The following is an 18,647-nucleotide window of genomic DNA, read 5'->3' as shown; positions in this document are numbered from 1 at the left end:
TTTGGGCAGCTTATAACTTTGCCCCCCCCGGACGAATCCTCACCAAACTTTGCAAAAAATGTATATGGCCCCCTCGGAATGATTTTGTGAAGTTTAGTGCGGTTTCGTCCAGGGAGGGGCAAAGTTATAAGGGTTCCCATCATTTTTTAAACCCTAATAGACGCAATGTAAAAATTAATTTGCTCGCGCCTACAGCCCAAATCGATGGATGGATTTTCACCAAATTTGCACCAGGAGCGACGACTTGATCCCGAAAGCGTGCTTTTGCTAATTTGGTGTAAATCTGTCCAGTATTTCTTTTTAAAATGGCCAAAAAGGTGAGAAAAAAATGTGTGTTATCTGGGTCTTGTCTGCGGACTCATTTCTTGATTGGGACACCCCCTGGACCAATCAGACAGCGGTGTGACTTTTGCAGACATCACACATGCCCACTGATTGGATGTTCAAAAATGTCAGGTGCGTCATATTTGTTTAAATTGTTGCCATATTGAATCTGCAGACAGACACTGTTGTCCACAGACATCGCAATAAAAACATATAAAAAACACAATATTGCACTTGTTAAACTAATGAAACAATATCTGGGGAGTTGATGGGTGATGAGGATGGGATGGCAGACAGCCATAAAAGCCAAAAACCAACATTTTTCTTCTCTGATCCGTGCATATTTCTGCATTACAGGGTTGGTGAAAATCAGTTTTTGGAAGGCCTATAACTTTGGCGCCACTCAATGAAACAGCATGAAATATCATTTTAGACCTGACCCTGTATGGTTCTGCTGCTGAAAGGGAGCAAAATTAGAGGGGGGTGGGCCCAAAATATTTGAAAGGCTTATAAATTTGGTGCCGTTTGACAAATCTTCACAAAAGTGTGCAAAAACATTTCAGACCCAGATCTGAATATTTTTTTTAAGTTAAGTGGGATTTTGTCACGAGGGGGCAAAATTAGAGGGGAGGCCTCAACATTTTTAGATGTCTTATAACCTTGCTGCCGTTTGACGAATCAGCACAGAAGTTTTCAGAACGATTATAGACCCAGCTTTGAATGGTTGTGAATGAATTTTGTTATGACCATTTTTTGCACTCCCATTTTGACACTTTTAAAAAATAAAACATGGACAGATTTGCCGCAAACTCCATGCAAGGAGCATTGGCAAGGACCCGAAAGCATGGTTTTGCAAATGTGTCCGTGTTTTGTTTTTTGAAAAGGGTCATAATGTAGGTACAGAAAATAGTGACATGCCTTTGATGACTGAGGTATAGCCTGTGGCCATGGGCAGTGGCCAGATTATCCAGGTCATGACCTTGGTCTGGTTACTGGCCATGAGCACGATGGGCCGGCAATGGGTTTAAAGTGGAATGGCCACCAGGGACCGGCTATGTGGTAATGTTTTTCAAAATCGGGATAGATTTGAATGGGAAAATAAATTCTGCTCATGGCTGCAGCCCGAAATGCTGTACAGGATTGCAGCAAACATTCTCGAGGAGCATCAGCAAGGATCTCAAATCATGGTTTTGCAAATCTGTCCTGTGTTTTATTTTTTCTACAGTGTCAAAATGTAAGTTAAAAAAAGGTTATATGACTTTGGTGCATGGGCAGTGGCCTTCACCCTCGGCAAGGATGAATGCCTACTCTGATGTACTTATTGGGGTATGCGGCATGGACAAAGCCCTAGGTTTAAATGGGAAAATTAATTTTGCTTGCGGCTGCCACCCAAAGTGCTGGACGGGATTGCAGCAAACCTGCGCAAGGAGCATCAGCAAGGACCTGAAAACAAGCTTTTGCAAATCTGTCCTAATGTGTCAAAAAGTAAGTACAAGAAATAGTGATATAACTTTGCTGCCTGGGCAGTGGGCCTGGGTCTCAGCAAGGAGAAATGTCTACTCTGATTTGCCTGTTGGGTTAAGGCATGGCCGAACCCCATGCCCCATGGATTGTGGAGACTGGCCATGAGCACTGGCCATTGGTCACATTATGAGGTTAGAGAGGACACTGAACCAGTACTAGTAGGTACAGTGGATGACGGGGGTGGTTTGGTGGGGCTGGGGTCATGGTGGAGCCTCATTCCCTAGGCAATTCAACCATGACTTTCATTGCCAGCATGTGCTGTTGATAACCAAGCACACCAGTATTCGTTGCAAAAAATATGTTTGTTAAAGGAGGTCTACAGTTCTTTCATATATGTTAAAAGAGGAATTATTCATAAAGGATAGAGTGATATAACATCATAAAACATTTTCACACACAAAAACCTATGAAATTCTCATAAAAAACCATTGTTAAGGGAACTTTATGGTTAAGCTGCACTAATCAGAGCAGGAGGGAGAGGGACGGCGCGAGAATCGCCGCTTTTCGGCAAATGCGTTTAAAAGTCAACAGGGGCATCTACTGGATCAACACGCTCGTGCTCGTGGTGACCCTTCTAGTTCTTCTGATGGTTCTGGATGTGAATCTTATCGTCGACTACGTGCAGACCCGGGTTGATAACTCTTCCCTCACTGGAGAGTCCGAGCCCCAGACCCGCTCACCTACTTCACCAATTAGAACCCACTGGAGACCAGGAGCATTGCTTTCTTCTCAACCAATTGTGTGGAGGGTACGTACTGCTGGAACCACTCTGTTGCTCACTCCCTAATATATTAATGGACCAGCATCGAGCTGCCTTAACAACGCTGCCTAATGACTATACTACTTGCGCCCCTTACTTTTGTACCTGACTGCTTCCATAGGTATCACGTTACTATCCACCCCAAATATGTTATCCCATATCAAGGCGCCCACTCATTGTATCCATCACGTTTCACCCACCTTGCATCTCAGCCCTACTGTGCCTTTCTGAATGTAGCATTGATCGCTGCACATTTGATCTGTGTAATGCCTCTTGGTCACTTTCAGACCACACTTGAACGGTGTTGTGCCATATGGTCGCTTTTAGACCACATTTGAACTGTGTTGTGCCATATGGTCGCTTTTAGACCACATTTGAACTGTGTTGTGCCTTATGGTCGCTTTTCAGACCACATTTGAACTGTGTTGTGCCTTATGGTCGCCTTTCAGACCACATTTGAATTGTGTTGTGCCTTATGGTCGCTTTTAGACCACATTTGAACTGTGTTGTGCCATATGGTCGCTTTTAGACCACATTTGAACTGTGTTGTGCCATATGGTCGCTTTTAGACAACATTTGAATTGTGTTGTGCCTTATGGTCGCTTTTCAGACCACATTTGAATTGTGTTGTGCCTTATGGTCGCCTTTCAGACCACATTTGAATTGTGTTGTGCCTTATGGTCGCTTTTCAGACCACACTTGAACTGTGTTGTGCCTTACGGTCGTCTTTCAGACCCCATTTGAATTGTGTTGTGCCTTATGGTCGCTTTTCAGACCACATTTGAATTGTGTTGTGTCTTATGGTCGCTTTTCAGACCACATTTGAATTGTGTTGTGCCTTATGGTTGCTTTTCAGACAACATTTGAACTGTGTTGTGCCTTATGGTCGCCTTTCAGAGCACATTTGAATTGTGTTGTGCCTTATGGTCGCTTTTCAGACCACATTTGAATTGTGTTGTGCCTTATGGTCGCTTTTCAGACCACATCTGAATTTTGTTGTGCCTTATGGTCGCTTTTAGACCACATTTGAATTGTATTGTACCTTATAGTCGCTCACTCCTGCCACCTCTGGCTAGGTCCACCCTACCTGACTGTCCTCCTCCTCACACAGCCCCGCCCAGCATACAATCATGGCCACAGTTTCCTGCAAGCCCACCGCTGCCACCACCACGCTGCTCACTCTCCTCGCAACACTCACTGCTCTACAACTCCATACTCCTAAACATCCCCACATTCCCACAACACTAAGACCACTCCCTACCCCATGCATCCCGCTACCCCAGATACCACACTAATCATGCCACCTCACACACCCTGTGTCGCAATTATGTATAGACGAGAAAGGCTTAGAGCTCGCACACAAACCACAGAACTTAGCACACAACCCCTTCCCACAGAACACAGAAACTATAGACTGAGCTCCCGCACCACCTCCAAACGCTACTCCCGCATGGGACACCCACTCTCCCACAGTCCACCTCCCACTAACCTCACCACACCTCACAATACCACCACACTCAACATATCAGCTACAACCACCACTCACACTCCCACAAACAAACCACACATACCTCACATCAAATGTGCCCTCCTCAATGTCCGATCACTCCCAGCTCATGCATCTGATATTCATGACCTCATAATCAACAATAACATAGACCTATTAGCCATCACTGAAACATGGTTACATGAAGCATCAGGCCCTGCCGTTGCTCTTGCACTACCACCTGGCTTCACCATACTCAGACAAGACAGGCCAGATCGAATATGAGGCGGAGTAGCCTTCATCTACAAGGAAAGCCTCCAGCTCCGACCTGTCAGTCACCCCTCAACCAACAACTCTGACCTCTTATCGACCAAACTCACACTGTCACCCAACAGCACCATTAACATCCACCTACTATACCTCCCCCCAGGCAACACCCCAGACTCCCGGGATAACATAATTCACATCCTCAGCAATAACATCAAAAGCTCCACCAAAACCCTTCTACTAGGGGACCTCAATCTCGGATTCAACGATACTAAAGACAAATCTGCAGCCACTCTTACCAAGGAACTTATCGACCTGGGCTTCACCCAAAAAGTAGAAAGTCCTACTCACGCCAAAGGCTGCATCCTTGATTGGATTGCAGACCATAACTGCCTCTCCACTATCATCTCTAACTTCTCATTGCCCTGGACTGACCACAACTGCATCGAGTTCTCCATTCCCATCACCAAAAACCACAAAACTCTGACCCCAGCTAGCGCTGCACAAGTCAGAAGCTCAAAAAAAACTCACAGAGGATAACCTGCGTCCTTACCTCAATACCCCTGAGCTAGCTCCCCCATTCGCTAATGATCCCAATGTTCTAGCAGACATCTACAAAGATGTCATCACCAAAGCTATCAATGAAATAGCACCACTCGAATGGAAAAAAGAAAAGAAATCTCTACACGCCAACTCTTGGTTTACTGAAGATCTGCAATCTATGCGATCCGACAAAAGAGCAGCACAAAAAAACTGGCAATCTGACCCCTGCACTAGGACCAAAAACTATTTCAATCTAATCTCCCACCAATACAAGATAGCTATCACCAAGGCCAAAGCCAACGCTTTCAACACCCGAATCTCTAATGCCAAATCACACTCTAAAGAGATTTTCGCCATTTTTAATGAGCTTATCTCCCCCCCCCCCAATAAACCAGACAAAATAATCAAAGATGAATCCTGGTGTACCAGCATTCAAGCTGCCATGCTACATAAAATTGACCTCCTCCAAAAATAAATCAAAGACCACTGCAAAGCACTTCCTCAACAGACAGAAACCAAACCCACCAACACCCCACCCACCTTGTCCAAGCCCACCATACCTGACTTCTCCTTCAGAGACGTCACTGTATCAGAAATCATCAACCTACTGAAAAATCTTAAACCTTCCCCATGTAAAGGCGATATTTGCCCACCTAAACTCGTCAAAGACTGCGCATACTGCTTTGCGCCGCTCTTCACGGCATTCATCAATGCGTCCTTTAAAACCGGCATCATCCCAGCTAACCTCAAAGAGGCCTGGGTCCGGCCTCTCCCAAAAAAAAAACTACTCTCGACCCCTTACAACCAAACAACTACAGACCAATAACCACAGTGCCATTCCTCCTGAAATTACAGGACAAAGCCGCACATTGCCAAATCCAACATTCCTGGAAACCCACTCCATCCTCGGGACTAGGCAATCAGGCTTCCGAAAAGGACATGGCACAGAAACAGCCCTGGTGGATCTGAAGAGCCAGATCACCCAAATTATGGACACAGGCAAGCCTGCTATTCTGCTCCTTCTAGATCTCTCAGCCGCTTTCGATCTGGTTGATCACAAGACTCTCACTTCACACCTCACACATTCAGCCAACTTCTCTAAAGAGTCAGCTCTCTGGATCACCTCCTTCCTAGAGGGAAGAGCTATGAAAGTCTTCTCGGATATCGCCAACGCCACCCCTACGACAATCCACTGCGGGGTCCCTCAAGGATCATGCACTGCACCCACACTCTACAACTTATTCACCAAGACCCTCTTTGACAAACTCGACTCTTACGGCATCACATACACGAACTACGCAGATGACACACAAGTACTTCTACCTCTATCAGGATCATACAACGAAGACGCTACGGCTCTCCACACAATCTACTCCACTATCAAGGCATGGATGGCAGTTAATGGCCTCTGCCTTAATGGAGACAAGACTGAAATCATGATATTAGGTCAACAGAACACCCTAGACAAACTTGACAAACTGTATGCTAACATCTCCATTGACAACTCCATCATCCCTGTATCCGCTACCGTAAAGACTCTGGGAGTATACCTTGACTCCTCACTATCTAGGACTAGACAAGTCAGCGCAATCACTTCCTCATCTGCGCACACCAACAAACTCATAAATGCCATCAAGCCCTACCTCGCCAAACCCAACTGCCTCTCTATGGCGAGAGCAACCATTGGAGCCAAACTGGACTACTGTAATGCACTCCTAGCAGGCACATCACCCAAAAACCTAAACAGACTACAAGTCACGCAAAACAATGCTCTCCGTGCCGCTCTCAGTATCCCAAGAAGAGAGCATATCACCCATGCCAGGCACTCAGCCCAATGGCTCCCGGTCAAAGAGCGGATCACTCTCAAAATCCTCACACTTACACACAATTGCCTCTCTCTCTCCACCCCGTCCTATTTATTAGAAACCATCTTCAAACCATCCTCCTCCCGTCCCACCAGGACGCAATACTCCAACCTACTCTGCATCCCACGCATCAAAAAAGCCAAAGCCGGAGGTCTAAGCCTCCCCTACATCGCAGCCAAGACCTGGAACGCTCTTCCTGCAGACATTAGAGCGGAAAACTCACTCTGTTTTTCGCAGGAATCTGAAAACCTCATTCCTTGCAAAATAATAGGAAACTTTCAGGAATCCTTGTAAATATCCTGCTCTGCTAATGTGTACATGTCTATTGTAAATATTGTAAGTAAATATTGCATCCTACGTAACTAAGACATTGTCTGTAACAAGCGCCACGATGCCCACGGGCTGACGTGCGCTCTACAAATCTGAATAAAATAAATAAATAATATAAACCTATGAAATTCAGTGAAAAAACGTTGTTAAAAAGGGATGTTCTGGTTACAAGTAAAACCAAAACCCCCCAGAAATCTGCAAGTTATGGTTCGCTAAGCAACCACAACTTGCGCCACCAACTTGCCCTGCTAAGAATAACACCCAGGACATCAAAGATGGCATCACAAATGTCATTGATGATATCACTGATGACATCACATATCTAGGCCACTTGTTTTTGTTCACTGACAGTCAGAAAATGAAAATTCATATAGATGATATATATATATTTTAAATCTAGGTTGTGACAAGTGCAAGTCAGGCGGCAATTCACACATTATTCTTAAAGAAAAATAAGGACACAGATGATCCTATCATGTGTATGGAAATATCTATGTTAAACAAAGATTGTGTACTTAAAAATAAAATAAAGACTCATGTAGGTTGAACAGGTGTCATGTCATGTGGGGCCTACTCTATTAAATGAATGACTCAACACTGCCCTGTTGCATGATGGGCCCTGCCATTGTATGCCAGAAGGGCGTTTGTCATGGTTGGCTCTTTCTTCTGAATGGTATTATTTTGTAGTTGAATGGTGTGGAGTTCCTGAGTTGTGTCTAGTACTGAGCATGGACTGCTGATTTCTTTCCTTGTGAGGTTTGAACATAGTTGTACAACTGACAGCCCCCTCTCCACACTGTTGCTTTGCATAGCCACAGAATCTTGATATGAACGATATGGAGAGTTCAACACCAGGAAACACCAGAAGTATATTACTGCTGGCATAATTTATGAATAATAATCCTTCATGTCTCGTTGAGCAACTTTGCGAGTTTGCTGTACTTTCTAGCTTTAAAATAAAAACCTGTATAACTTGTGTGCTCCATGATAGAGGGACATTCAGACTGGCACAGACATCCAGGATGAATATGATTATTTTGTAATGTATGAGTTGTAATATTTTTTAGACTTAATTTCCTCCACCATTTTAAGCAATCATACGAGCAAGCACAATCGTAGGTGCTAGGAAAAACACTTACAATTAGCACAGTGCTGTGAGTAGCAGGTATGTGATAGACTTTGTAAAATAATTTATAAATTCACCATAGACTTTTTTGCTATCAGATTACCAATAAAAATACAATTCTGCCAAATCTAGAAAAGTCAATCTTACCTGATCAATCATGATGACAGTCCCATTATCAAGGGTTCTATTTCGAAATGAATTGCGTTTGTTGACTTCACCATTACTAATATTGCCATCCTCATCCTGAAAAATATTAGGAGTACAAACATCAGATAAAAAGAAAGAGCCAATGTTTTGAGTTTAGTTGCAGTTCAGACATTGCCATCATTTAAACAAAAGATTATTCGTTGAGAATATCAAACTAGATGAGACATTTTAATCAAAAAGAAAAGAAAAACATAATCTTTTTTGTTTTTGTTTTATTTGTTAAAAATGTATTCAACCTTTAACAACTTGCAAATATGCATATAAATTACATAGTTAAACACTTTTACATAGGAAGGAATATTTTTTTAAAAAACTAGTGTAAAGAAAACTTTTCCTTTTTAGATTTACAAAAAAAGAAGCCTCTCAAGGTGAATTTCAAATGTCCACTAAAGAGATCAAGATTCAAGTTCAATCCTTGCTGAGTCAATAAAAAACGCAATTACATTTACAGTGGATGTTGTAGATCCTGAAAAAATGGTGCTTCCACATAGCTTCAATTTCTGAGGTAAACTTAATTCTAAATTTGTAAAACACCTTGTCATGTAGCTGTGTCAGGGCATCGCAGACTAGCAATGCATGCTTCAATGTTTCTCTCACAGGCTCGTTTTTAATCTGCAGAAAGCTGCGGCCTCCGTGAACCGACCATCTGACTGATTCATGGATTATTTGCGCCGAAAAAAAACGGGCTTTGTGCGCCATTCTGCCTGCAAATCCCCATTTGTTAAACAGGGATTTGCGGGCAGTATGGCGCACAAATCCTGTTTTTTTCGGAGCAAATAATCCATTAATTAGCCTCTGTATCTTTAACAATGTGTCTTTTGACCTTGTCAAATTTAGGCGAAATCTCAGGAAGGTTGATCGCACGACCTTACTAGAATAGATTGATAAATATAGGGCCAGACACCCTTTCTTTTTATGATCAGCCTTAAAATGACCTAACTTGGAACATGCGTGGAGCTCCGTCACCGTGTTGGCTCAATCCGCTGGGAAGAGGGCCTTCTTGACTTTATCGGGTTTACCTTTGCAATCACTCTCTGTGCAGCCTGTTTCTGCCAATGATAGAGGGGCTATTCCCCCTAAGATCTTGTAGGGCTTGAGATCCCCGCCGCTCACATACTTCTGCAAAATCCTCCATCAAGGAGTTAGCTGATGGTAGGAGCATTTTCCTATAGAAGGATAAATATTCCCAGAGTGCTCTGGCCTTCAAAGAGGTAATGCCCAATTCGTATTAGATAACTGCATGCGGCATGGAGCATAGAAGATGGAGGACTCTTCTCCAAATCCGGGCTTCCAAACATGATTGGTAATCTATAAGGGCCTGGTTATATATCTCAATCCTGTAGAGCAGCTTTTGAACAGTCTTGCCCTCGTAGTCGCGTAAACAGAGCAAAAGAGAAAATGTGCAGAATTTGGAATCCACCCATTGAAGTTGATTTGCCAGATTAACTGCTTTGGTGTGCAGCAAGGAACGCATAGAAACGGGATGGGTTGGAATTAAATCAGAAAGCCCAGATATACAAAAGAGTCAATCGTCTCCACCGGGTCCGTTTGTACATGCCACTTAAAGGTCACCCCTGTACAATTGGATGAAAGTTGCATTACCTTTGTCTTTGTGGGGTTAACATGTAATGAGTTATCACTCACAAAGGAAGAAAAAGTGTCCAGGATGCTTTGGAGGCTGATCAGTGTGTTGCCAAAGACCAGATAGTCATCCGCATATCGAGTCCATAAAGACCTTAGAGTGGAGACTTTTGGAGTTGTCAGAGCAGCTGGCTGTAAACGTTGGTCTATGTCCGCCATATACAGGTTGTAGAGGCAGGGGGCCAAGACACACCCCTGTCTCACACCTCTATACGTTTTTATCGGGCGTGACAATGTGCCTTGTTGATTTAGGACTTTTTGTGTAATGCAGCCAGCAATCTCAAAAGACCAATTGGAATGCCCCATTTCAGAAGCTTATGTCACAGCAAAGCCTCGTCCACTGCGTCAAATGCTGCATCCAGGTCAATCGATGCCAGAAAGACCGGGTTGCTCCCCTTTGACCAGGCCTGGCACTGTATGCATTTAAGTAACATGCCATTCAAGTGAGTACCCATCACTATCCTGAAACCCGTTTGCCATTTAGATAGTAAATTATGGCTAAAGGCCCAAGCTTCCAGATGTTCAAGGAGGAGACAGGAGAAGGTTTTTGAGTCAGCGTCAAGGATCACGATCGGGCGATAGTTGCCTGGGGTCTCTCTCTCCCCCCTTTTATGAACGGATATGATGTGAGCTCTGTCCCATGTGGGCAGGAATTGCACAGATTTAGTAATATCAGATAATAAAAAGAATAGAATTTCTGCCCATAGAGGTGTATTAAATTTAAAAAGACAGTTGGAACGGCGAATGGGGACGGGTGCATTAGGGTTACTACAGTGACCAATTATTTCAATAAGTTTTGCCTGAGGAAAAAGTAATATAAGACTGTGTCCCCTGAGAGGTATAATTCTCCCAGTCAAAAACGTCCAATTAAGAGGTAGTGCATGAAGAGTTTCAAAGCGCTGAACACAGGCATCTTCTGCTACCGCATTGACCAGCCTGCCGACTGGAGTGTTACCTGTGGAATTAAGGACCAAAAGGACTTAAAGTCCCTCTGGACCAAATCAGCCAACATAGTTTCTGCATCCCGTTGGAAATGGAAGGCTCCACATGTATGGAGGCAGCTTTTGTATGCCTGCTGTATTTGTTTCATCTTTAGATTTCTGGTCTGGTCAGTGAGTGAGGAGTCTGTTCTAGTAGGTCTTAGTAGACATCTCATTTCTCTTCTTTCATTAACTACATTACTATCGTATGCATTTAGATGGGCCGAAATACAAGGCTTCTTGGCGCCAGTTCTAGAGGCATTGGGGGCCATTACACTTGCTACACAACTTTCGAAGTTCTCCACTGAGAAATCAGACCACTTATCAAGCATAGACATAGATACAGTCTTCTCAAAAGCTTTCCAGCTAACTTTGGCTAGCATATGCGGGGTCCAGTGCAGATGAGTACCATGGATGTTGGGTGACAATGCCTTCCACCCAGAGTCAGAGGCCATAGATACCAGTGTTATCAACAAAAGATTGAAAGAAGCTGCTAATAGAGAATGATCACTAAATTCAGACATCACAACCTTGAAACAGGAACAGTTCCCCATCAGCCAAGAGCACACAAAGATGTAGTCAATACTGGAGGAGCTCCGCCCATTGGACCAAGTGGCCGCAGGGGGGATATCCCCAAGAATGGACCCATTGAGAGGTAACAGCTCCAAACCTGTGAAACAATACATCCATACTCACCCATTCTTGATTCTTAGATATTTATTGGTTAAACGTACATCATACAAAACAGTTGTAGTAAGACAATCTGAATTTAAATCTCCCGACATCAAAACATGACCAAGTGGCATGGTGTAAAATCAGTCTGCCCCACAGCTACAGAGAATTTCAACTACCTGCTCCAAGGCCCCCATTCCGCAGTGCCAGTATATTTTAATCACCAAAATGTTTGCTACTGGTTGCATGACTAATTTAATATGAGTCATTAGAATTCCAAACAAAAGCTTGCAGGATGTCATTACCTTGAACAAAGCGGAGAGTTTGACCAAAGTCAGAAGGCCCCCAAAAGGACAACCATTGTCGCCCTGTCATGCTGCTTGATGATTGGCCTTTTAACCATCAAAGGAAGGGAATGCCTTAAGCCATGTTTCCTGTAAATTAATAACCGGACATTTCCTGAGTAGACTGTACAGTAAGAGACTGTTGAAAAGGCGTGCAGGCCCTCTTGTATTGAATGACGCCACTGAGAAGCAGTCTGTCCATCTCATTATTCCGGCCTCCTTACCACCTTGGTCATAGGTAATTAGGTCATTAATCTATTGCGAGGTGGAGGCAAGAAGCCAGGACCAGTTCCTGCCTTCTTCGGAAGCCACGATTTTCCTTTTGAGAGAAAGTACCTGATCCTCTACTGTGACCCGAGATGCTGAGTGGTGCTGTGGTTTGCTCATGCCTATGTGTTGAGGCGCCTCAAGTGGACATACCCCCTTTCAGGGGTTAATGACAAATGGTACCAGAACATAGCCCAGGCATCTTAGATTGTCCTGCTCCTTCAAAGCCATGTCCATAACCAATTTTGATTTAAAGTTGATCACCATGTGATCGAGTCTGGATCGATCAAGGAAAAGGACTCTAGCCACATCATTAGACTTGATTCCACCCAATGAGGGAATCTCTTGCAGCAGCAAAAATAAGGTTTGATCGATTCAGGACTGAAGAGCGAGTTCCTGGAATCACGTTTTCAATAACTACAGTTAACAGGTCTTTCTGCAATGTTTGCTGTTTTCCGGATGCACATTGCAGAGTCCAATTGGGCCATGAGCGTGGCGATCATATGAATTTCCAATAAAAGTGTCAGAACCCCTTCGTGTAGACTGTTAGGTGAGGGCGACCTCAGATACTTCCCCTTGAGGATGAGCTTGAAGCTGCCTGGAAGATAACATAGAGCTGTATTGTATTGAGTATATGACTAAATACTATACAGAGGGGGGGGGATTAATGAAGATAGACCCACTCCACCTCAAACCAAACTTAGATAACTTGCTGGGGTGATCAATGACTTTAAATGTTATAGAAATCAGAAATGTAGTGCCTTCTAGGAAAGCGCTTTGGAAGACGATCTATTTTTTGGAGTCAAAACATCATGTGCAGTAGGAAATGTGTCAGGTAGTACATGTTATGATACATTATCAAAGAAACTAGATTCAAATCGGAGCATGTACCAAGTTTTAAGTAAACATAGGTTGGTCAGGCATTTTGTAATGTGGGCAGCAATTTTGGGTTTGAGACAGTGTCAGGCACTCTGATATGAATGATTACCTTAGCATACAAAATGGTTGATTTTTTGCAAACTCATGATGAGCTCACTGGACATTTTTTTTTAATAAAAGTTCATACAGGGGACAATAATGGGGAGAATGAGTGAGTATAACCGGTCTAGACTGGGTTTGAGTGGCAGATAGGCTGACAAATCACAAGCAGAAAGAGGGGCTGTACATTAATCATGCCATATAAGTCAACGGATCACAGGCAGGAAAGGGGTTGTGCTTCTGATCAGGCCATTACCTCATCTTCCTAAAGTGTATAAAAAGGAGGGTGAGCCTAGAGATTTAAGCAGAGTCCCAGAGATGTCCTGTAAACTGTATGATGTGCCTGCTGGAAGAAATAAACCTGATGACTTTTTGAAACCAGTCTGAGTTTCCTGCTTTTCTCCAGAGTGTCTTCTTTGCCCACAGATGCCAGTGCCCAGGAGAGAGGGTGCCTTGCCATGTGCAATTACTGAGGGACAGAGGAAGAACCCCAGAGGCAGCTACTGTCAGCTCCATAATTACGGAATATCCACTCTGGACGGGGGTTGCAGCTGTTGCCCCCACATGATGGTTATCCTTAGGTGGTGCCCCTGGAGCCTCATCCGAGAGTCCAGCAACTAGACAGGGTACCCTCGAGGAGTCACAGGCCAAATTCAGCTGTTTCAAGGCACGCTTTACCAGGGTTTGTGCAAAGAGCGTGTTCATGAAACTTTGTGCTCCTAGATTTTTTTGCAGGCATGTTTTAACTTTTCTTCTGCAGCATGAACCTGGAATTATTTTTTTTGGGTAGAATTTCCCTGACAGCCCCAATTTCATCACTGGGACCATGGCAAGGATCTCCTCTATGGAATCCTCTGAAGAGACTTCCTGGATGAGGCGTTCCACAGTCTCAGGGTGCGTTACTGGAGGCTGCAAATTGTTTGATGAGGCAGAAGAAGGCATCGCCTTGCTTAGGTTCCAGAGGCCATGTGTCCCACTCGCCCCTTGCTCATTCAAGGCTGGCAGATCAATTGAAGCCTGTGCTGGCTGTGTGGTCGATGTAGTAGGATCAGTTGGACCGTGATTATGTGAGAAAAGAAACTCACAGACACCAACATGGATGTTGATGTTATCAAATTTAAACAGCGAAGATTCCAAAAGGGCTGTGTTCATTTTAGTGTCTCTGAAGGCCCTCACATAGAGAGACTAATATACACAGCACCTGATTGATTTCAGTAAATAGGCCATACTTGTCGTCCCCTTTGCCTCCCTCCATTTTTTTCATTACCGCAGAGAGTTGCTGCAGACGCAGCGGAGTGGGTGAAGGAGCTGGGAATGATGAAAAATGTCGGTGCCTGAGGTGTGGCTGTTGTGTTGTTGAAACTCCAAGCAGTCATGCATGTCTGGCGGCGCATCCACCATGGAGCCGTTTGATCGTGAGCTATTCGGCGAGGCGGCATCCACTTCAGTGGGTTTCAGTGGCTGAGGGGGTGCTGCCATGGCCGCCTTATGCGACTGGCTATAGGCCTCTCGGGGCAGGGGTGTAGACAAATATCTGAGAACGACTCCCTGATTTCATTTGTGGAGAGCGTAGGCAATGCAGGCTCACCCAATGGCAAGGAGAAAGAAGTAATCAGGTTTGGGCATTGTTTTTTTACTCTTCAAATAGTTTTTCACTCTAGCCCACAAAGTCATAGGAGCCGCCTGCAATGCCACGTTCTCAGCAGGCGATGGTGGAATGGGGAGGAGTCAGGGCTGCCAGCATGTCAGTGTCAGTGATCGGGGTAGTGGGAGGGTAGGTTGTTGGTCCCCCCTCCTAAGATCATACGTCCTGGCTGGATTGCTTTAGAAATAACTGAGGGCACAGATTCACCATCAGCTGTGCCTTCATGTCAGACCCAGTAGTACCAGGCTAGAGTGCAAGGAAGGATGTCCACCTGTGACAGACCACCTGCCCTACTCACACCACCTAACACACTGCACACACACCACGCGCTCTCGGTGCCGGTGTGAAGTTTTCATGGTGTTGATCCGCCTCCAAAGTAAACCGTGAAGAGATACCAGAGTTCACCTCTCGCAGCAGTGCCAAATCCAGGAACTCCATTTAAGCAATGTAAAACACCTAACACACTGCGCACACACTGCGCACTCCGCGCCAGTGCAAAGTCTTGATGGTGTTGATCTTCCACCAAAGTAAATAGTGAAGAGATACTACAGTTCACTTCTCGCAGCAGTGCCATATCCAGAAACTCTGTGTAAGCAAGGTAAAACACCTTACACACTGCACACTCGTGTCAGTATGTGTTGTAGAGAAGGCGAGTTTAGGAATTACTCATATTCTATTTTATTTTTTTATTAAACTATCTTAGGTGAGGGTTCCTCTAATATATAATCTTTTAATTGATTATAATTGGAATCCGCACATGGTGGACATTATTGACCACCCCTCAAACAATCAGAATGGTCAGACCCAGTCAATATCTACCGGTATTGACTGCATTCCAAGCATTCTTTCTTCAGAAGCAGGCATCGAAACACCTTGTACATTACATTTTTGCCTGCGCGTGTGATGTTTGCCAAGGCACACCAAAGGAAACTCATCTCATTGTTACTTGCAATGTGTTAATTATTGAACCGTTATGACATCAGTTACTTGACTCCCACACAGATGATAATTCACGTCACTTAAATGTCACCACACTCCATCCTACGGCCTGCCTTACCCTGAGATCACTTCCACAGCACACTTCAATGGCATATGCACAGTTACATGAGATTGCGGTACTATGTTACATGGCTCAGGCAGGGCAGGGGTCCCAACGTCCTACAGCATGGGTGGAATTTTAATAACAAGGCTGTGATCATTTGGCAAGCATTGTATTAGTAAAGTTTGTTGAACAGGTACTATTTTTTAAAAAGAATGTACATTAGGTGTAATGTAAAGGTGAAAGATTTATCTATACGCCCCAAGACTATGGAAACTCCTCCCCGTCGGTATCAGACTCGCTTCCACGCTCCTACAATTCAGAAAAGAACTCAAGAACCACAAGGAGTCTCTCCTCCTCAAGGCCATTACTTCACCCCTCGCACCACCTTACTCGCTAGACGACGCCCGCCCCTCCACTTCCCCACCATCCAAAACAGCTGTACCCCTCCTCTGCACCCCTCTGTATCTTTCCTGTTACCTGTGAAAAGTGCTCCTTTATGCATCTGCACTGTTGTACACCTCTGTAAAGCGCCCTTTTATGCATCTGCACTGTTGTACACCTCTGTAAAGCGCCCCTTTATGCATCTGCACTGTTGTACACCTCTGTAAAGCGCCCCTTTATGCATCTGCACTGTTGTACACCTCTGTAAAGCGCCCCTTTATGCATCTGCACTCTTGTACACCTCTGTAAAGCGCCCCTTTATGCATCTGCACTCTTGTACACCTCTGTAAAGCGCTCCTTTATGCATCTGCACTCTTGTACACCTCTGTAAAGCGCTCCTTTATGCATCTGCACTGTTGTACACCTCTGTAAAGCGCCCCTTTATGCATCTGCACTCTTGTACACCTCTGTAAAGCGCTCCTTTATGCATCTGCACTCTTGTACACCTCTGTAAAGCGCTCCTTTATGCATCTGCACTCTTGTACACCTCTGTAAAGCGCTCCTTTATGCATCTGCACTGTTGTACACCTCTGTAAAGCGCTCCTTTATGCATCTGCACTCTTGTACACCTCTGTAAAGCGCTCCTTTATGCATCTGCACTGTTGTACACCTCTGTAAAGCGCCCTTTTATGCATCTGCACTGTTGTACACCTCTGTAAAGCGCCCCTTTATGCATCTGCACTCTTGTACACCTCTGTAAAGCGCCCCTTTATGCATCTGCACTCTTGTACACCTCTGTAAAGCGCCCCTTTATGCATCTGCACTCTTGTACACCTCTGTAAAGCGCTCCTTTATGCATCTGCACTCTTGTACACCTCTGTAAAGCGCTCCTTTATGCATCTGCACTCTTGTACACCTCTGTAAAGCGCCCCTTTATGCATCTGCACTGTTGTACACCTCTGTAAAGCGCTCCGTTGCTTCTCGAAGCTAGGACCACTCTCAATAAATACCATAATAATAACATAGGAAAGTGGAAGCTTTTGTTTACATGTGTTAGCTTTCACTTTGGCTGTGAAACTAGATGCTGCTGTTCAGGTTGAGGAGACAGTTAAAATAAAAAGGCCTCGGAGGGACAGAGTGTCTTGTTTTGCAGGCAGGACATTTAAAGTAAGGGTCACCATGGTTTCCTGAGGAGTAGGCTTTGAGCTTTGGTGTGGTGCAATGTTTAAAGAGCATCTGTAGGCTGGTCGTCTCTTGGGGGGTAATTACCACCCAGTGCTGAAAATGTTTTCTGTGAGGCTATTTCCTAAGGTATGTGGTTCCATGATGCCAGCGACATCGGCAGTGGTTCACGACTGGTCCGGCCAAAGTCATTGCTCCAACACATCCCTTTCGTTCTAACTGCGTCTAGTTTTAAGAATTATTTTAGACAGCTTTCCATTTTTTTAATTTTCAGTTGCTGTGTTCCCTACAAAGCACTTAAAAACATAATGTAGCTCATTTTAAATGAAAACATGGCGGGAATCTGATGCGTAAAAGCCTTGCGTCAGGCTTTTATGCACTAGATTCCCGTCATGTATGGCGGAGAGGAGGGGCGGGTCGTAACTTATGATTCCCGCGGCTAGTTTCTCTCTGCCATACACATGCTACAGAGCATTTGCGCCGCCATGGATTTTCATGCCGGAGCAAATGCTGTGGATTCCTATAGAGTCCGTCTACTTTTTACACCAGCAAAATGCAGGTAGACTCCATAGAAATCCATGATAAATGCCGCTTGCCATCCGTACGTGGCACATAGCGTTTACTTCATTTGCATGCCAGAGGGCAAAAGGGCAGGGGACAACCGTGTATGCTGCCTTTTTACACTCCCCTCTTGCCCTCTGCCGTGCAAATGAGGGAAAATAATTACGGGACTTGAAAATTGAGCCCCAAGGAGTCAATAGCATCATTATATTTGATAGAAAACGGACCTTTCTGGATTCACCGGCTGAAGTCAGATTTACTGCATAATATGAATGCCACCAATGCTGCTCCTTGTTACCCAGAATTTGCTCCTGCACACTATAAGCGGTATTTTGCGACACACATACCCATACACTTTCTCTCATCCTACATCTCTCTTACTCAATCTCTGGCCCCAAATCCTGCTCTCACTCTCTGAAAATTGCAAATTGGGAGCTGAAAGCAAACACAGAGAAACAGCAGCATGCTTACTGGTAAACACATTTTTTTGTATTCTTATAGCTTCCATCCTGGTGCTTTAAC

General features: G+C 44.5%; 1 protein-coding gene across 1 annotated transcript in view; it reads right to left on the bottom strand.

Annotated features, from left to right (window-relative positions):
* Positions 1-18,647, bottom strand: part of SLC28A3 (solute carrier family 28 member 3) — a 666,148-nt gene that overhangs the window by 529,596 nt on the left and 117,905 nt on the right. Inside the window, exon 2 of the mRNA XM_069625863.1 lies at positions 8,373-8,468. Coding sequence (XP_069481964.1) covers positions 8,373-8,468 — 96 coding nt within the window. The remainder of the gene's footprint in view (positions 1-8,372; positions 8,469-18,647) is intronic.

This window comes from Ambystoma mexicanum, chromosome 6p, assembly GCF_040938575.1.
Source record: "Ambystoma mexicanum isolate Mex_15411 chromosome 6p, UKY_AmexF1_1, whole genome shotgun sequence".
Taxonomy (NCBI): domain Eukaryota; kingdom Metazoa; phylum Chordata; class Amphibia; order Caudata; family Ambystomatidae; genus Ambystoma; species Ambystoma mexicanum.
The sequence above is the reverse complement of the archived record's forward strand: the minus strand, read 5'-3'. Positions and strand labels throughout refer to the sequence as shown.